Raw genomic sequence first — 21,001 nt, 5'->3', positions numbered from 1 at the left:
GGGTTAGGTTGAACCATGTTACGGTGCCCCTTTCCAGAGCCGTTCGCAAGATAACACCGCTATCAAATATTTTGAAAGGTATTCCTGAAATGTTTTTGTGACTGCAGTTGTTTCTCTTGCTTATCTAGGGCTATTTTTAGGTAAACCTCCTTCTCCTCACATCTGTATTTCAGACTTAGGTTGGGAGAGAAGGGTGGTCGTATGACCAAAAAAGGCCTCTTAAAATTCCAGGCTACGTAACACTAAAACTGAAGTGTTTCTGGATTAGGCTTGTCCACTCTCCGCCCACCTCATGTTTATGATGTACTTAAATGTAAAAAAACATTAAATTTTTTTTTATTCCTCTGGTTACCTCATAAAAAACCCCCTCCAAGTACGCACTTCTAATAAGTGGCTATAAACTTTCCCCTTTTTCTTCTGGGCTGGAAAGAAAAGACGTGCTGAGGCTTCTTATTTAATGTTCTAGGTGCTGACTTTAAAATTAGCAGTGCCCCATGTTAGGAAAAGCGTTTGCAGCCCAGCTGGTACGGCGAATACACAAGTCATTCGCAAGGGGAGTGTATGATGTAACAATGAGGCTCGGTGGGTTTTGCATCAGAGTACTCCTACATGGTGCTGTTGTGGTCTCCTATCGGAGCTCCTGTGAACTTGAATGACGTAGGATATTGTTTCCAAATGTGTGGCACAGGCTGAACTCTAGCTGGTCATTCCTGCATCAGCTGCTTGACAGCAACAAGCTGCCAAATATTCGAAGGCTGTTGTGCCCTCAGTTACCTCTGTAAATGCCTGTTCTTTGCCTAAGTACATGATGCATTAAGGAAATAAAATGCAATCTGGTTTCTACTTAAATATTGTATGATAAACTCAAAATTTGATGGATTTCTTGTGCAAAAGATGTCACTGAATAGCGTTCATGGCATTTAGCTGACTGCACATATGCAAAAACTGTGGCTTTTGAGGAAAGGCCATGTGAGTTTTTCACTGCCACCCATCCTCCTCAATTTTTTAGTTTAACAAGAGATATTGACTGCCTTAAATTGGCCACTGCACATTTCTGTAAGGATGTGTTTCTCTAAAGAACTAACTGAACTTTACTGTGATAGATGTGAAATTAAACGTTTCAGAAATGCTTATACCATATTTGCTGACTCTTCCCACTAAAGGCAGAAGTGCATGAGGTCATTCTTTTCATCCTTACAAGTCCTGTCTCCCTTTCCTGGGGCGGGGGGAACGAGATTCCTGCCATCCTTTGATCTGATACGAACTATACGGACTTAATTTTTAAAACAGCTGTCTGTACTATGTGAAGTGTATACTAGGAAAACATTCTATATGAAGGAGGAAAAAAGTGTCTTTAGGCATTCAGATAACTAAGTTTCTTTGGAAGTTACAGTCAGAAATTGTGTTGCAATCACTTTACAGATCTGCTCTTCTGTTTTGACTAATCTATACGCAGCAGGAACATACCATGCAGGAGACTAGGTGTGCTTCCCACAGACGTGGTCAGGCACTTGCATAACTGTCCAGGCATCAGCAGCACTGTTAGCTCAGCAGGTAAATGAGCTGAAAGGTAGAAGTCTCATCAGCCATTTTCCCCAATTTCAATGTATTGGCATGACTTTTGCTATGTTGTCAGGACGTAACATGTTTATGAAGTTTTTGGTGAATGTTTTCTTCCAACTTCGTTCATAAAATAAGAATGTGACTTTAATTGCTGTCATTGGTGTCATCTACTTCCATGCAGCAAATGCTTAAATTACTACCCCTAACAGCCAGCAGGAGCTTAGCAGTTTTGAAAAGCAGTTTAAATACGCAATGTTTAAATGCAGATTTAGTAGCCTAATGTTTAATCCTACATTTTGAGGCTCCAGTCTCAAAATGACCTTTGGCATGGCTTTGGTTTTTAGCATGAGAGGTCTTTTTAGCCTAGTTCTTCAAAATAGCAGGGTATTTACAGTGTTTATTGTATTGTGTTGTAGGTGCATAGTTCCATTATATGAGTAACTATTTTGTTTGTTAAACGTCCTTCAGAGTTTCGTCTGAGATACCAACTGATAGCTGTAAAAAATACCAGCTCTGCATGACACACCTCACTTCAAAGCTGGAAGCAGTCAGTATTGGCTGCCTTCTCACATTCTGATTATTCAGTTTGCTTGCTGCATGGCCATCAAGAAATGCTGCTGAATTTCTCATATAGAAGGATTGATAGCTGAGTCAAGGAACCTGCTCATTTACAAAAAGTTCTTTTGAAAGGCAGAATGGGAGGAAGGTGGAGGGAGCGTGCATCTCTGTGCAGCCCTTGCTGCTTCCTGGTCTTGACTGCCTGGATCTGCTGCTTTGGGACCAAGGCTAATGAAGTTCAGGTTTTAGTGTTTGCAGCCCTAGATTGGGTTATGTGTATGCAGCAGCCAGTTTTGTTCCACTCATAAAAGTGGGAAGCTGCCCAAGGCTATGGAGTCCACGTAGCTCTGAAATATTAAGTTGAGCAATGGTTAACTACTACTTAAATTTGAGATCTAGCTGTTCAGGACTGGAATGTTGCAGACTGGAGTAAATGTAAGCTTTGTCTGTTGAGACAACAGGGTTGTTAAGCAATTGACTGTGTTCTGGTAGTTGGGATCATACCATTGCTTTGAACAGAAATAGGTTGTCTAGGCAGCCTTAGGGAAGTATATTCATTGACTCTTCAATTCAGTCTTGTTGGTGCAATTCTTCATGTTCAGGAACAGAAAAGCTATAGAATTTTTAGAATTTTATAGCAGAATCTGTATAGCTTCTGTAAGTTATGGGGTGGGGTTTTTTTGGTTGGTTTGTGGTTTTTTTTTTTTTTTTTTTAAAGTTCACTGTCTTCATAGATTCACACTTTTATTCAGCAATCCACCTTTCCAAGGGTTCAGATATTCTCTCCTTTGTACCTGGCAAAGAGTCACTGCTTCATGAATGTCTATTGGTTTTAACTTACGGGATAGTAGAGAAGACCGCACACACTCGTATTTTTAAACTATTTAATCCAAAAGAAGACTTTAACCTGAGTTTATCATGGTTTATCATGCTGTTAGTATGTCTTGCTTTCATGGGGAGGTGAACAGTGCCGCTTAGTGAATATTTTAGCTAGAATTGTTGCTTGATGCAGGTCCTACCTTTGTGTGGGGGCTTTTTTTTGTTTTTACTTTTTTTTGACAAGCCTTGAGGATTTAAGCAGAGAAAATGCATTGCACGTACTGAAAGAAGCGAAGCAATGATTGCAACTTAAAATAAGGCTATGACTCTCATGACTTGCTTATCTAGAAGACACCTATCCTGTTAGTGTAGAAGGTTGAGAGCTTATTAGGTAATTCCGGTATTGACCGATTTCTTATCAAAATGTTGGTTAATTTATTTTGATCAGGCTGTAGCTGCTACTGCCTTCCATTCTTCAACATGTGCTGTTAGCATATGTCACGAGAGGTGTGACTTGTATTTGGCGAAGTAGAAGGTTTGGCAAGAGCACAAGTGACTGTAAAGGGCTGTGGTCATTAAAGTTAAGGCCAGACTTAAATCTGAAGAAATATTACTACAGTTTTGCGACATCTTCTCAAATGCATTCTCATGCTGTGTTTCAAACCTAATAGCTTTAGCATCAACTGCTCAAACATTAAATCAATTCACATTTCAGATAAAAATGTGAAACTAAAATCATAAATAGTGGCAACCAGTGGTTTTGCTCTTAATTTTGATGATGGATTTGTTTGCGTACAAACTGCACCATAAACGTAGGGGTTACTTTTCTTTTGAAAGAGCATGTACTAAGGAAACCAGATGAGTGCTAGGTTCCGTAGCACGTCTGCTTCATTGTAAGGGACAGTCCCTTGCCCAAACCTGCAAATGGAGATATAGTCAGCTGGGCAGAAATAAGATGTGTTTAATTAAAACAAAACCCTTACCCTATTTTAATTTGGTTTTCTGGGTATAGTAGCAGGTCCTAACTACTGTTAGCCGATGCTAACTGTTGCCAGTGGCTGATTGTGGCCTGAATTTCATTTGAAACCTGTCAGATGAAAAACAGTAAATGAAGCAGTACAATTCAAATGTGTACTTGATGCTTGTAACCTTGTTTCTGGAGATGCTCTATTAGTTTGTTTATAACAGATAGCAAAGAGAGCTCTTCTGTGTAGATTTCAGTTATTTTTATTGCAAAGTTTCATTAGTGGTTCAGGAGAGTAAAGCATGCTTGTCTTCAAAAATGGTTCTTTTAGCAGGCATGATGTGTATAATAAAATGAGTGAAAATTCTTACCTGCTCATAGTTCTGTGGCTGTAAATAAGTTAGCTGATGGGTGAGTTCCTCTACTTGGCTCAAGTTTGATATTGCCCAGATTATGTCAGTGGTTGGGAGATAACAGTATCTGTGCGCTATGCCTTTTAGCATTTTCAAGCAAAGAGACTGTTCTGTTAGATGGAGACTCTGAGTACACACTGATGTCCAGCTTTGCCAGCTCCTGATAGCAGTGGGCATCAGCAGAGGTAGCAGTGTCAGAAGTTCTCGAGCAATCTTAAATCACTGGAAGGATCTTTGCAACATGTTGTGGTTTAACCCTAGCCAGCAACTAAGCACCACACAGCTGCTTGCTCGCTTCCCTCATGGTGGGATGGGGGAGCGAATCAGAAGAACAAGAGTGAGAAAACTCGTGGGTTGAGATAAAGACAGTTTAATAGATAAAGCAAAAGCTGTGCACGCAAGCAAAGCAAAACAAGGAATTAATTTGCCACTTCCTGTCGGCAGGCAGGTGTTCAGCCGCGTCCAGGAAAGCAGGTGTCCAGCACGCATAGCGGTTACTTAGGACGACAAAATGCCATAACTCCGAATCTGCCCCTCTTCCTTCTTCCCCCAGCTTTATATACTGAGCACGATGTCATATGATATGGAATAATATCCCTTTGATCAGTTGGGGTCAGCTCTCCCAGCTGTGTCTCCTCCCATTTTTTTGTGTACTCCCAACCTGCTTGCTGGCAGGGCGGTGTGAGGAGCAGAAAAGGCCTTGACTGCCTAGCAACAACCAAAATCACCAGCGTGCTATCAACACCATTCACATCCCAAATCCAAAACATAGCAGTATACCAACTGCTAGTAAGAAAGTCAACTCTATCTCAGCTGAAACCATGACACCATGACAGAGTGGTCTGCTCTGGAGCAGGCTAATACCGAAAGCTTGTTTTGGTGAAGGCAGCTCATTCTCACCTGTTGGTACTTCCTTATGCTGTGCTTTAATAAACTGATTGAGGTGGTAAATATTACAGATGGTTTCTGCCTAATAAAGAAAGTGAAATCAAAAGAAAGAGATATTGGAGATATGAAGATTGCTTGTAGGAATTTACCCCCAAGTGATTTAGAAATATAAGTGTTAATATCCCAGCCAAGCACTAAAGAGATTTAAGAGTGTGATTTTAAAGGTGACATTCAAATGCTATTTTAAGAGGAGTGATAAATGCTTGTGCTTTTCCTCTTGCCCTCTGCTTTGTGCTGTAGAATGTCCTCTTGACAATGGCTACAAGAAGTGTAATAAATGTGCTGATATTTTCTCCCTAAAACTTGTCTGGGACAAATTGCCTTCACTTGAAATAGTCCGGCCTGGCATTTTGCATCCAAAGTGACTGGAAGCATCCCTCCTTTGCAACAAAATGCAAGATGTGAAAGTACAAGCCTGTAAATCTTCTTTTCTTTGATCACTGATTAAGGGCAAGTTGCTATCTGCAAGTACAGTTTCTACAAAATTATGGTGAAGATGCAAAAATAGTTTTTACTTACTTATGTGGATGGGCTTCCTTGACTATTGTCTTAAAGTTTATTTTGAGATATAAGACATAGCATTTGAAATTCTGATCTTAAGAAGGAAAGATAGTATCAGATTAGTATTGTTCATAGTTAGCAGATCCAAACGAAATCTTTCAAGTTGTTCCGGGGAGAGGACGGGTGATACATTTCAGAACATGCCAATCTTTCCTGTTAGGTTTCTCACAGGGACTTTTATGAATCTACTGAATCTACTCTGTTACTCTGTGTTGCTTTTTGTTTTTCTTTTATTTTCCCAAGTCCAAGTATGTACCTTGCTAGGTTAGCATTTTATTATTTAAATTCTTTTTTCATTACTAATTCTTCTGAGTGAGTTTTCAAGATTATAATTCTGGACAGAACAAAACTCCAGTGTGGTCTTCTAAAGTGCTGTAGTTGCAGCTGGTACCAGGATTGCCTGAAGATGAATTATGATCTCCAGTGATAGTGTTCCTTGTTATCATCATGAGAGAAATTAGGGTATGGATTGAGAAATCTATCCTATCATAGAATGAAGCTTCTGAATTTAATTTTCTTACACAAATTGAGTGTATAGTTTTGGTTAAAGGGGAAGAAGTGTCATGTCTTTCAGTTTACAACTTCATTAAATTAAGATAAATTGTGTGTTTAAAAAAATATTTTTTTCTTCCTAAATGCTAAGTCTTGGTGTTTGGTATGTTTTAGAGGGTCATCCCTGCGTGCGTTTGAAAAAAATCTGTTGTCCGTGTAACTAACTTTAGTCCGTCGTAGGACTTGGTGCTTCTGCTTGCTCATCTGATTACGCAGCTCAAGGGAATAAGGTTAAGGACATGCTGTTGGTAACTAGAGCGTTTTCAGGGCTTTAGTTCGGCAGATGGGCTGCTTGGCTATATTCATACATCTGCCTACCTGCTGTGGCAGCTGCTGCTGCTGCATGTTGTGTTCTTTTGTTCTATTCCACCCAAGAAAGGAGCACTAGGAAGTGTAGTGAATGGATTAATTTAAGGTGAAGGCTAGTGTTTTGCTTGTTTCCTAACTCTCTACCGTAATAAAGCTTCCGATAAAGCTAATGAATTCTTCCTAAAGTGAAATAGATTTTAAAGATGTATTTCAGGGGTTGAAACCAGCTAGCATTGTCTAAAAAACAGTCAAGTATGTTTTCTTTATATTGCCTGACTTCATTTATTTCAATATCTTCCTCTCTCTCTCTCTCTCTCTCTCTCTCCCCCCCTTCCCCCGCTTTCTCTAGGAGCAGTAACCAGACTTTGCCTGACACTGCGTGGTCCAAAAGAATTAAGGAAATATGGAATGACATGAAGGAGATTAGTTGAGGATTAAAGGCTTTGAGGACAAAACACCTCGCCGAGGTGAAGCACAGACTAGTGTTCTAGTTGTAGCTCCGAGGAGCTGTGTGCTGAAAAAAGATGGCAGATCCAGGAATGATGAGTCTGTTTGGAGAAGATGGGAATATTTTCAGTGAAGGGTTGGAAGGTCTTGGAGAATGTGGATATCCTGAAAATACAGTAAATCCTATGGGGCAGCAAATGCCCATGGATCAAGGATTTCCCTCTTTACAGTCATCTCTTCATCATCCCCCTGCAAATCAAAATCAAGCCAAGTTGACCCATTTTGATCACTATAATCAATACGAACAGCAGAAAATGCACCTGATGGATCAGCCGAACAGGATGATAAGCAATGCCCCTGGGAATGGTATAGCATCTCCTCATTCACAGTACCACAACCCTCCAGTTCCTCAGGTTCCTCATGGTAGTGGTGCTGGTGGTCAGATGGGAGTCTATCCTAGCATGCAGAATGAAAGGCACGGGCAACCCTTCGTAGACAGTGGCTCCATGTGGGGACCACGGGCAGTTCAAGTGCCAGACCAGATAAGAGCACCATACCAGCAGCAACAGCAGCAGCAACCGCAACCGACACAGCCGCCACAGGCGCCCTCCGGACCCCCTGGGCAGGGCCATCCTCAGCACATGCAGCAGATGGGAAACTACATGGCTCGTGGTGATTTTTCAATGCAGCAGCATGGTCAGCCACAACAGCAGAGGATGAACCAGTTTTCTCAAGGCCAAGAAGGCCTCAATCAGGGAAACCCTTTCATTGCCACCTCAGGACCTGGCCACTTGTCTCATGTGCCCCAGCAGAATCCCAGTATGGCACCTTCTTTGCGACACTCAGTCCAGCAATTTCACCACCATCCCCCCACTGCTCTCCATGGAGAATCAGTAGCCCACAGTCCCAGATTCTCCCCTAATCCTCCCCAGCAGGGTGCTGTTAGGCCGCAAACACTTAATTTTAGTTCTCGGAGCCAGACGGTACCCTCACCTACTATAAACAACTCAGGGCAGTATTCTCGATATCCTTACAGTAACCTTAATCAGGGATTAGTTAATAATACAGGGATGAATCAGAATTTAGGCCTTACAAATAACACTCCAATGAATCAATCTGTACCAAGATACCCAAATGCTGTCGGATTTCCATCAAACAGTGGTCAAGGACTAATGCACCAGCAGCCCATCCACCCTAGTGGCTCACTTAACCAAATGAACACGCAAACTATGCACCCTTCACAGCCTCAGGGAACTTATGCCTCTCCACCTCCCATGTCACCTATGAAAGCAATGAGTAATCCAGCAGGTACACCTCCTCCACAGGTTAGACCTGGTAGTGCTGGAATACCAATGGAAGTTGGCAGTTATCCAAATATACCCCATCCTCAGCCGTCACACCAGCCCCCTGGTGCCATGGGAATTGGACAAAGGAATATGGGCCCCCGAAACATGCAACAAAATCGTCCGTTTATGGGTATGTCTTCAACACCGCGGGAGATGGGTGGGCACATGAGACCAAATGGTTGTCCAGGTGTTGGCCTTGCAGATCCACAAGCAATACAAGAGCGACTAATATCTGGCCAGCAGCTTCCTAGTCAGCAGCAGTCTTTTCAACAGCAAATGCCAACCTGTCCTCCCATGCAGCCTCATCCAGGGATACATCATCAGTCTTCACCACCCCCACATCCTCATCATCAGCCTTGGGCACAGCTTCACCAGTCACCACAAAACACACCACAAAAAGTGCCTGTCCTTCAGGTAAGCTGCTTCCAATGAGTAGAAAATGGTTTAATTTACTGTAAATGTGTTTCAAGATACACAGGAACTATAGTTTCAAAATAGTTGATCCTATTTGACTCCCCTGTTTTGTTACTGGTTATGTGGCTTTTTTGGTGTGCAGAAGCTGAAGGTAAAATGAGGTTCAGGTCCTTACAGTAATTTTTACAGGATAAGATTATGGATAGACCGAAATGTGATACAACAACAGGACAAGCTGTGTACCTATTCTTTTTTTGTGTTGGTTCCTTCGAGGGCAAAATGGAAAGCATGTGTGTTAATTTTTGTATTTGCAACTTGGAGAAAAAAGCGTGTGTTAAACTGCATTTGTTTTCTTTAAAACCTAAGGGAATGTTTCATGGTTTTAAGTTAAAGCTGAAGTTTTTACATGTGAAAAGATTTCCAGGATGAACTTCTTCAGCACTAAGTAATGCAACTAAGAAGTGATGGGGCAACAGTTTATGCAAGGAAAAGACAGCAGATGTGAATCATAGTCTGAAATCAAATTTTCTGAGCCTTAAATGAAATCTCAAATAGGATAGAAGCTTTATTTTACTGAGTCTCTGATCTGCCGGGTTTTCATGAAAATGTATTGTTTCCACGTTATTTTTCAATTAAAAGCTAAAAAGGTAAAACTTCTTGATCCTCTGTAGCTTGGCAGGTTTGCATATATGCTAGTATGTGAAGTTCCAGCTAAAAAAGTGCCTTTTGGGATCTTTGTGTTTGGCATTGCTTGCCTCTGGCTCTACCAGACACCATTCGAGATTTTGGTACTGAATGAATAGGTGGTCAAGATATCAGAGGTTTAATTTATTATTTATTTTTTTTTTTTGTAAACCAGTCGGTAATTAATGCCATGTAGCTCTGCCCATAAATATTTGGAGACAATTGTTGGAATGCAGTCATAATGATACGATGCTACAATAAGCTTAATAAATCATAAAAACAGCTGTCCTAGCCCGTGTCCCAGGCCTGCGCGGAAGGCAGCTGCTCAGCAGTCCCCTCCACTGCTGCCTGCCGGCTGCTTCTGTTAGCCGCTCCGCACAGCGTGAGGTGGGTCTGGGAGTCAGATGTATGGGCTGCAGAGAGGCAGCTGACAAGGAGTGGTAGATGGAGCAGCTCAGCAGCTGGGAGAGGCTTCCACATTCCCTGTGGAAGAGAGGAGGGGGGAGCACTGGAGTGTTTTAGGGTGGGGAAACCCTGGGACGGAGGTTGGGGACTAAGCTGGGCAAGAAGAAGGACACTGTCTTTCTGGGAGGGAGAAGGAGTCTGTCCTCTTGAAGGAGAAAAAAAAAACCCAATCTTCAAGACCATCTCTCTCCCATACCCTCCTCAAAATTGGTGTGAACTTTTGTACCTGTGTTGGCCCTTCCTCTCCCCCCCACCTTCATGCACAGGCTTTGTTTGGAGAACCTAAATTACGGTTCTCGCACACACGTGGAGTTGTGTGTTCCATCTTGAGAGAGCAGCTCTTGACAGTGCCTCTTGTGTTATCAACTGTGAGGATAGGCAGGACAAAAGAGGAGAGAACTCAAGACTATATGAAAAAGCCCAAGTGAATGAGCAGATATTTGGAAAGGGGGTAATGACAGCATGGAGAAATCAGTACAGAAAGACTGGAGGTCAGAAAAAGAAGTTGCGGCTTTTACCCTGAAGATGAGGTCTGACACATCTAGTGGAAACAATTGAAAAATAATTGTAGGAATGGTAACATAAGACTTCTAAGACAGTAAAGGAACAAAAGCCAGTGCCATTGGGATCTTTCACAACTAGTGTGGTGGGGGTGTGGGAAGGGAAGATTTGAGATTGACTGTGCCCTAAAGCTGTGGTGTCCCTCACTGGCATTAATTCCTTGTTTTCATCCAGTAAACAATTTTTTTAGCAACAAGAGATGGTTTGGGAGGAAAAGGTTTGCTTGTAGAATGAGCTGGCTTGTTAAACGTTCTTGGGACGTTCATTTCCCTCTGGTCAGTGAAGGGGTAAAACGCAGGCAGGTCAACCCTTAAATGAGCTATGCAACCGATTACAAAGTTCTAAACTGCACATGAATGGCATGAACAAAGGTAAGTGCTGAAACTAAATAGTTAGAGGAAACCCACATGATAAGTTAGTTGATTAAAATCTGTAATTCAAACAGTTGTAGCTAGCCAAGTAACTTGTCTGTTAGCCTGCCTTCTGTTAAGTTTTTATTTGGTTAAAGTTACCTTACCATTAAGTAATTAGCTTGAGACCTGACTGTAGTAGTGAAACTCTTGACAGGCAGGCATTTCCCCCTTGAAAACTGTTTGGATGAAATAAATATCGTTCAAGTTAATGAAAACTCAGCTCCTCCCCACCCCCTGGGGAAACATGCAGATGTGCAAAACCCCTGCTCTTAAGACTGACTACAGAATTTGTAGCGCTCCTGTCTGCATCGTGGTTTTCCCTTCATGTCAGTTGGCAGAAAACTGTTCACTGAAGAGCAGTTATTTAAATGACTGGTTTGTTTTTATTTGTATAAAATGAATCAACAAAATGAATATAGTTAGTGAAATGGAAATCACTATGTACTTTTAAATCAACAGAAGCCATCTTAGTAATTATTTTTCAGTGATTTGAAGCTGGCCTTATCATGGGAAGGCTGTAATACTTGTGGTTAACCAAATTACTGTTTTGTTTTTAGATATGTTGGAAGGAAAGTGAAGTTCTTTAGCTTTTAACTTGGAAGAAATTGCCGTGTCAATTCTAGGGCTTGTTATTTCTTATTTTGTGTGCAAAACTGCAAATTATTTTGGCTGGGAGGTAGAGATGGTGATTGACAATTCAGCTGGTTTAGATTCGTAGCTGAAAACTAGACGTGGTTATTAGGACCTTGTTAGCAGTGAGTAGCTGGCTTCAGCAGGGTTTGATAGATTCGTAAGAACCACTGTAGCGTAGGGATGTTCAGTCAGTGTGCTTAGTTTTTCAAGCCCTCTTCTGAAATGTTCTTCACCGAAGGCTTTTGGAAGAGCTCAGTGGCCATGGGGTGGGGAGGTGGGTTCTGCTGTGGCCAGGTAATCAGCCAAGGTACGAAGTAGAGTGTAGGAGTAGCTTGCTTGTTTTCACAGTGGAGGCGTTTGTGTTGGGCTTGTGAGCTTGTGCTCTTCAAAATACTCATAAATGATCTGGAAAAGAGTGAAAAGTCAGATGGCAGAGTTTGCTGCTGCTGTGAACGTACTCAAAGCTGAGTGCCAAGTGCAGACATAGTGAAGAGCCTAACAGTAATGAAACTAAATAATTAGAAATACAACAGGAATGTCAGTTGCTTGGCCGTAAGCTGTGTGAGTCAAGGCATGGTGCCTGGGCAGTGAAACAGCAGGCAAAATCCTCTCCTTAGGACCAGGGTGTTGGTGTTAGATGGCTATCTGGAAATGTGCTATGATAGTCAAAGAAACAAAACGGTAGGAATTGTTATGGAAGTAGTAGAGAGCAAAACAAAGATTGTTATCATGTTGCTACATGTATGCATGGTATGCCGATGTGGCAAGTGTTGTGCAGCTCTGGGTCCCTTCCTCGGGCCTCAGAAAATAGTAGCACTTGAAAAAGCACAGAGGGGGGCGGTGGTTTAGGAGGGAGGGGAAGGAGAGAGATGGTGAAAACCTCTCAAATCCTGAGTGATAATGGGTTCATGAAGATGGTGAATGTGAAATCAGGGTTGTTTGTCACCCGTGTTTGTCTCCTTGAATTCTTTTAGGGTATTCAGCAAATTACCAGGTGGTGAGCTCAGAACCACACATAAAGATGCTGATCTCTGAGATGTTGTTCAGAAAAATGCATCATCGTTTGATAAACATGAAGGCACCACATTTGGCTCAGCAGATCTGTGCCATAAATAAGTGGCTGAGTGTGTGTTACTGGGGTACATCTACTGTGTGTCCAGTTCTTTTACTCTTCCACAGACTTTATCAGAGATGGGATGTCAGGCTAGACAGCCCTCTGGGGGTCTGATGCTATGCAGTTTCTCTTAGGTATTGTTATTTTCAGAGTATTTGCTTAGTGATAGAACGAGTGTAGGAGTTTTCTCTGCCAAGAATAGGCTATCCTGGGTGTGTTGTTATACAGAACTTCTTATTTACCCACAGCTACTGTGTGGGCTGAAGTCTTGAGTCCTGTTCATTAATCATGTTCCACAAATGTCATCTACATTATTTATAGTCAAACAAAAATACTTAAATGACGAATAGTTGTGGTATAGTCTCCATACACTACTAAATGGTAGAGCTCAATGGTGAGCACTGACAGTGTCGAAGGATGCTGGGTTGTGGTGTCCAGCTTCTTGTGGGGAAGGAATTAATTTTATATGTGTTACCGGTTCACTGCCAGGTTTACTCTGCTCCCCTTATTATCTGTGGTCATGTGACTTCGCTTTAAGTCATAACTCATAGCTGTGTTTGGTATGAACACATTCTTTTGACATTTGCTGCCCTTCCTTGCAGGGCAAGAGGCAGGGAAACTGCTGCTGAGTCACCAGCTGGGTCACCCGTCACTGGCCCTTCCTGCATTTTCAAACCCTGTGTTGCTGCCTCAGTTTAATTTCTATTTGGATATACCTGAATGGAGAGGCATATTAATGAAAGCTGCTGTCAGCTGGAGTGGTTTGACGCAATATTCTAACCCAACAGAGAGTGCATCTTAAGTCAGTTACTGCTGGCACACTAAAATGAAGTTGACTTTTTCCTGAGTATTTAATTGTTTTAATGCCTAAGAGTAGTAAGAAGAGACTGATTTCTCACTTCTCTCGTTACTGTCTTCGCATAACCCGTTATTTTTCAATGTGTGTCCTGTAATTGTATTTGGTAAGAAATTATATAATTTCAGATGGTTAGGATTTGTCCCATAAATTAATATTCATAAGCAATGTCCCACAGTTCCAGAGAGAACTGTTAGCTTTTTCACCCCTTGAGTGTTTAGCTTTTTGACTGTTTCCCTGTCGATAAGTAGAACAACTCAATTTAAAAAAAAAAAAAAAAAAAAAAAAAAAAAAAAAAAGACGACTTAAAAACCATTGAGTATTTCTTGTTTTGATACAGCGGCTATTTCATGTGACTGCTAGCTGGTCTTTTGGGGTACTGTATGTGCTGCATGTTCAGCAAAATCTCATGGCTGCCACTGGAAATTCTAGTTTCCCCTTTTCAAATGTTCATAGACCAGCAAACTAGTAAACGTTGGCAAGATTGTTGAAGGTGCTAGACTAAATGGAATTAAAAACACCACTAATGCTGAACCTTGATTACAATTGTGTATTATTTTTATATAGAGATATGCATACTTGTGCGTGTATGTAAAAGATACGTAAAAAACCTAGGCCATATCAGAGGTTGTGCAGGATGATGAAAGAAAAGATGAGAAGAAAATCTATAGTATTCGTGTAAAAGTAAAAGCTGGTAATAGTAAATCTTTCTTAAAAGTTTATATGCTTCTGCTGTATTTTGTTTGAAGCTCTGAAGAACTATGAGCAATGTATGCAATGTAAATAACTATAATTTTCCAATTAAAAGAAAAGTAGACCGTGAAAGCTACCTTTGGTTAAACATATTGAAGTTATTTCACCTCTGTGGAGTAGAATAGTCTGTGACACTGATAACCTGATCCATCTGTGAGCTAGTTCACGTGCAGGTCTCAAAGGATGTAATAATTAATATGAAATACTTTGTCCAACAAAAAATCATGTTCTAAAAATCCTCGGATATATTCCAGTCTAACAGTTAATATTAACATATCCAAAGCTGTATTTCTTCCTCACCCTTGAGAAGGCTATATGTAATTTTGTAAATAAGGGGTTGCAGTGAATAGGCCTTTGGGCCAAAGACTTGTAGTTTTGAAATGGTTTTGCTATGGATTTTTTGGTCTTTTTTACTGGTCAGGAAGTACAGGCAAATTCAAGAATACTTCTTCCCTTGGGTGCCATGATTTGACTGTGATGAAAATAATTTGTGCCATTAAATTATCTGCTCTGGAGTTTTGGGTAAAGCCAGTTTGCAGCATTAGCATAAAAATACAAGTCTGCATCAGCATACTGATTTTGTAGGCTTAAGGGTTACGAAACTTATTCTTCAGCATGAATATGTTGAAAGTTTCTATGTTGTGCTGGTGTCCTGAATGTGTTTTTTCTTGAAATCATTAGCATTATCTGAAGAATCACCTAACTGGAAATATTTTAAAATTCATGCTGCTGTTCAGTACTTCAGTGCAGTATTCTTATCTGCTGATGGTCACTTCCAGTGGGATTTGGCAATCGTATTATTTTTCCATGGCTGAACACATTCTCCTATTTTATATTTATTTGAACAAATTTAAATCTGTTGTTTCAGAGAAGTTTTTTTTTCATGGCTGAGAACTGATAGTCTAATACAAACCCTCATGTCTGCATCATCGTCAGCCTACATAACTTTGAAGGATGGAAAATTGCAGCAAATGAAAGGAGAAATGCTTGATTTTTTTTTTTTTAATTTTTTTTTTACATTTATTTGTTTACTTCTTTAAATGCAGGTGTAATCTTTAATAAGGAACAAGTTGCAGGCGAAGTAATAATTTCCTGCCTTTTTATTATGGATCCTCCTACCAGTATTCCATCCTGCTCTTTCACATGGAATTTGAGGCATCCATTTGTTTTAAACTAATCTGCCTTTGCTTGTGTCTTGAATGCAAGTGTCACAAACTTGCCTTAAGTGTCCTCTTCTTTTTTTTTTTTTTTTTTTTTTCCTCTGGGGAGAGTAAATGTCTCTGTTCCCACTGCAATGGGACACCATCACTTTGAAATCTGTTTTTTAACTTCAGTCTGTAGAGGTTGTTTTCTCCCTTAGTTCAGTGAGCCAGTGCTTTTCACTTTTGAATTTTCAAATTTGAGTTATAATGAGAGAACTGGTAACCAAACAATTATGAAGCTAAAATACTGGAATGGTATTTTTTAAAAAGGGATGGTGTCACCTGAACAGCGTATCAGAATGGATGGGTATGCCCCTCCCCTTCCTTTCTTTATTCTCTTTGAGAGCTTTCCTTTTCTAGGTATCAATGTTCTTTTAATTGTATGGATATATATTATACAGGTGGTAATGTGGTCTGGATTTGGGGAACAGATTGCCTGTTTTTTTTCCTTAGAGATGTCATCTTTAAATATCTGGTACATTCTTTTGTCAACAGGGTGGTAAAGTTTGGTAGCTAAGGAGTGAGATTAACACCCTCGGCTTTTTCACGGTGATTAAAGCATCTGTTTGTACAGATCTTTTGAAAAATTCCCAAGTTTTCCGGTGTGGCTTAAAGATGGTGAAACAGTGTCTCAGGAGCTGGTGGGAGCGGTGTAGGGAGCGTAGGCAGTAAGCGGTGATTTGGGAGAGGGCAGCCAAAGGCTGGGCTGAGCTGATGGAGCAGTGGTGATCAGTAGGAACAGGGAGGAAATGGCCAATGTCTGATAAAATGGAGACGGAGAAGTTCCAGGGAGTCACCGCACCTTTCCTGTGCCAGCTGCTTGAGTCACCTAATGAGCCCTTGCCAGAGGCAGCTGTTTGGCACTGCGGTGCCCGTTTCTGCTCTGCAGGCTGCATCAGGATGTACCTTCATCTCACTGCGCTGTCTCTTGCCCTTTGCTGGGCAGAGAGTCCGCTGGCAGCTTCCCAGCATAGCTGTGAGAACTCAATAACTCTCAATATCTAATCTGCTTTAAAAAAAAAAAAATAATCCATGCAAATAAAGGTGGCTGAAGTCTGGGATACCGAACCGTAGCTCCTTCCTTGCATCAGCACACCTGATCATTTGGTGAACTGACTTATCTGGCCAGCTCACTTCTGGCCATGTCACGTTCCTGGCATCGCTTCACTGTGTGACCACAAGATCACCCAGGCTGGTGGTGTGGGAGTGGGAACGCCTGGTGAGGGAAGATAGGGACTGCCTCTTCTTGTGGCAGTGAGCTTTCAGGCCCTTTAATGCCCTTACATAGCTCAAGTTTTTGTAGCACTTGCCCTCAGTAACCAGCCCTGGAGTCTTCCCTCAAAGTTTTGATAAACTAAAACTTCTAATTGAAGTCAAAGCTTTGTCTTGTTTTATTGAATTAGTGGCAAACGGTTCATGTTCCAGCTTCTCCCAAATTTTTTTTAACTCGCCTTTTGTTCCTTTTTTCACACACATTTAAATGACTGATTTGATTTCAGGGATGTGTTTTCTTTTTTAGAAAAGAAAGACTTTTTTTTTCCTCTTCCAACTGCAGTATTTGCAGCTATTTTATTATTAAAGAGATGAAAGAACATCCCCTTTCTAGCAAAGAGAGCTTGGCACAATTTCATTAGATGTGTGTCATGTGCATTGAAATGAGGGAAGATACCTCCAATATCAGTCAATGAATTGTTTTCCTTGAGCACTGAATAGGATTTTTTTCTTCAACATAGAGAATTGTTTAAAAGCATGAAAAGTTAGAAATGAAACTCAGATTTATTTCTTAGTCTTCTTTATGAGGAAACAGACTGAGAGATAGGATGGCTTAGTGATCTGAGTGTGGGTTTGATTTATAAATTCTGGAATTGGTGTTCTTTCCGATTGTACTGATTGTACTTAAGTATTACTGTACTGATTGTACTTAAGTATTATTGTACTGATTGTACTTAAGTATTATTTACTTAGAATTTTCTCAGTTACTGGGCAAGGTTGGTAGTAGGGTTGCCCCTGTTTCTGAAGAGGAACATGTAGATGATGGGCGTAAAGATTGTTATATATTCAAAACCCAAATTCCTAAAACTCCTGATTCCAATTCTCATGTGCCTATTGGTTACTCTAAAACATGCCATCTCCCTGCTCTCCTTGTCACTTCTCCTAGTATTGCTCTTTCTTAAGACTGCAGCTTAAGAAGATGGAGACGACCAGTCTTAACAGGTCAAAGCAGGAAATCCCACTTCTTGCACAGGAATTTGGTAATTGTAGAAGTTAACCTGAGTAGTGCAGTTGTACAAGAGGTGCAAGAAAAAAAGTGGATCTCTCTCTGATCTACCACTGTTGGGTTGGGAGGAATCTTTATTCCTTTGCTTCGTTGTTCCATCACCTGTTCATCCCTGAATCAGTACAGAGCATCTGGATGCAACTCTTTGCTGTACTCCTCAGTGGTTTTATTGTGTTAGCCAAGCTTAGGAGACAACAGCTCGTGTATATTATTACACTGAATAAGCACAAAAATTAACAACTTCTCTGTGAGTGGGTTCATATTGCATGGGTTGCTGCTGTAGAAATCAAATGTCAAGAAATCTTAACTTATATAGAATATTAATAACCTTTTAATTTTGATAAGTTGCAAGTATTTGTCTTAAAGAGTGCAACGCTTAATCTTCAGTACACAGCACCAAATATATCTTTGCTATATTGATATAACATGTTGTAGGGGAGTGCTGAAGTTTCATCTTTCACTTTTTCATTTTTTGTTAAATATGAACTCTTGTTATTTTGGTCAGAGAGGAAATTTTCATATGTAATACAAGAGTTTCCGAAAAGTATGTATATCCACCTACAGTGGACTTTTTTCTTGACATAGACAGAATAATTTAATCAGTGGAATAAAAAAAAAATAGTCAATTTTAACTGTGCTAATTAAATTGTATTTTATTATGTCTATGTATCTCCTGCAACCAAAAGAACATGTTGACCACAGTAACTGAGAAGTTAAAACTTCTATAGATTTTTGGGTTTAGTGTACCTGTTAAAAAAGAGAGAGAGGACTCATAAAAAGCTTCATAACAAACTTCCTAATATCTGCTAGTCAATATGAACTCTGTTTTTTCCACTCTCCTTTTCCATCTCCTTTCTTTCCAGATGGCCCTCCATCTACTTGCCTTCTGGTACTTCCTATCTTTTTTGGCCCTGCAAGACTCTGATAATACTGTAATTTTCCTTACGTGTGAGCACTGAATGATATGAAGTGCTTTATTTTATTTTTGGAAGAAATCTTTCTGTACCAGCCAATTGTTGCTAAATATAGTGGGAGGCTTATAATATACAGTGCGTGTTTGAATTTAAAGTGACACCTTACCATAAAAAGTTGACCTCACCGTTCACTTGTACAGCTGTATATGAACTACATAGTCATTAAAGCTAGTCTAAAAATTCGGGCTTTAGAGTTGGTATTCGTATCTCAGTCAGTTTGTTAATGGGATATTGCAAATGTTTACTGGGGCAAGCATCATCAGTTGTGTAAATAGGGATACATGCCTGCAATATTGGAAGACTATTTAGTTTGTAACTTTTTCTCTCCGCTAGCCTCCTTTGAAATATTTCAGGAAAACTCGTTGAACACCAGATGATTCTGTAACTAAAGCATTAGACGGGCATTCAGGGAGTTCCTGTTCTGACATAGGTTGGTTGTTCACCGTTTCTTTTGTGTTTGTATTGCCAGTATTGCTGTTGGGTGCTCGAGAGATGCTGTGCAGCAGTGGTGAGCGGGGGACGGCAGAGCAGTTCCTGCAGTTCCCTGCTGCGCTGTACAGCAACACCCAGGAACCTAACTCAGAAGCTGTTACTGGCAGTGAGGGGTAAGTTAGTTATAAAGGGTCGCTTTAGAGACAGCTCTCTGGTTATAACGTAATACAATATTACAATATAATACAAACTTTAGACCTGATATTGCTGTAGGAGGGATTTTTCTGTTTTACTGTGGATTGCTTAAAGAACGGCTGGAGCTAGGATACTAAAGGTACCTGCACTAAAGATAAGGTATTTAATGTTTCATAGAACAAAGTTGATCAAACTGGTTGGAGAACTAAAGTATGACTTAGACATTATAATTGAGTTATGTCAGTTGGTACTGCCGAATAAGGTGTTGGTCCACAGTAAAGGAAGTGTGGAGTGTTGGGCTGGGATTTTTTTAGTTAGTTATTTTTCCCTTCCCTCCAGTTTTAATGACACTTTCTAGTTTAATTGTTAGTTTAGTTCAGTTACTAGAGGAGCTGGGAAAAGGCCTACCTGTGACATGTCATAAATACATATTAGATAACATATTCAAAGGCTTTTCTCATTTGCTTCTGTGACTAAGGAACTAGAGCTTGAGAAGTGTCTTGGGCTTTTTGACATAAATGGATCTTGGGCAGCATATGTAACATCAAAGGATTTTTAACAACTGTGTGATTTCGAGCCCGCTTTGTCATGCTGAAGTTAATAAAATGCTGGAATGGAAAGGCCATTTGGAGAACTGCTGTCTGTCCACCCCAAGAGAAAAATAGAGTTGATACTGACAATCTCTTTTGGTTTTGTACGTCACGTGTATCCATTAAGATTTCTTTGAGTCAGTGGTTTCAACCTGTGGTCTGTCTAACTCTGAAGTCCCCTGCGGACTGCTTTTAAGTGGCCTGGGATAGGTGATTAAGGAGATCAGGTTTATATGTTAAGCAACAATATGTGGATGGGAAGTTTTTAAAGAGAATTACGTCTCCACTACTAGAGGCTTGTGGATTGAAAAATTTTTTAAAAATGGAAAAAAAAATTGACAGAACAGAGTCCTGTGTCCTAAGTCTCACTTCAGGAAGGATCTGCTCAGGCTGGTGTCTGCGATGTGTAAAGCACAGTGTTGGGAACTCCTGACCCAGCAAAGTGTATTGGGACCAGTACTGTTTAATATCTTCATCAACAACATGGTGCACCCTCAGCAAATTTGCAGATGACAGCAAGCTGAGTGGTGCGGTTGACGTGCCTGAGGGATGGGATGCCATCCAGAGGGACCAGGACAAACTGAAGAAGTGGGCCCATGTGAACCTCATGAGGTTCACCAATGCCAAGTGCAGCGTCCTGCACCTGGGTCGGGGCAAACCCTGGTATCAATACAGTCTGGGGGATGAAGGTCTTGAGAGCAGCAGCAGAAGTATTTGGGGGTACTGGTGGAGGAAAAGCTGGACATGAGCAGGCCCTGTGCATTCACAGCCCAGAAAGCCAACGTTATCCTGGGCTGCATCGAAAGAAGCGTGGCCAGCAGCAGGTCAAGGGAGGTGATTCTGCCCCTTTACTCTGCTCTGGTGAGACCCCACCTGGAGTACCGTGTCCAACTCTGAGGTCCTCAGCACAGGAAAGACATGGACCTGTTGGAGCAGCTCCAGAGGAAGGCCATGAAT

At 40.9% G+C, this 21,001-nt stretch overlaps 1 protein-coding gene across 1 annotated transcript in view; it reads left to right on the top strand.

Annotated features, from left to right (window-relative positions):
- The first annotated feature begins 1,616 nt into the window (after positions 1-1,616).
- CHD7 (chromodomain helicase DNA binding protein 7) overlaps positions 1,617-21,001 on the top strand; it is a 96,483-nt gene continuing 77,098 nt past the window's right edge. Inside the window, exons 1-2 of the mRNA XM_009889786.1 lie at positions 1,617-1,684; positions 7,037-8,894. Of these exons, the coding sequence (XP_009888088.1) occupies positions 7,212-8,894 (1,683 nt within the window). The 5' untranslated portion in view covers positions 1,617-1,684; positions 7,037-7,211. The remainder of the gene's footprint in view (positions 1,685-7,036; positions 8,895-21,001) is intronic.

The sequence above is a fragment of the Charadrius vociferus genome, unplaced genomic scaffold (assembly GCF_000708025.1).
Source record: "Charadrius vociferus isolate BGI_N301 unplaced genomic scaffold, ASM70802v2 scaffold167, whole genome shotgun sequence".
Classification (NCBI taxonomy): Eukaryota; Metazoa; Chordata; class Aves; order Charadriiformes; family Charadriidae; genus Charadrius; species Charadrius vociferus.
Note: the sequence above shows the minus strand (reverse complement) of the source record. Positions and strands in the feature narration are given on the sequence as shown.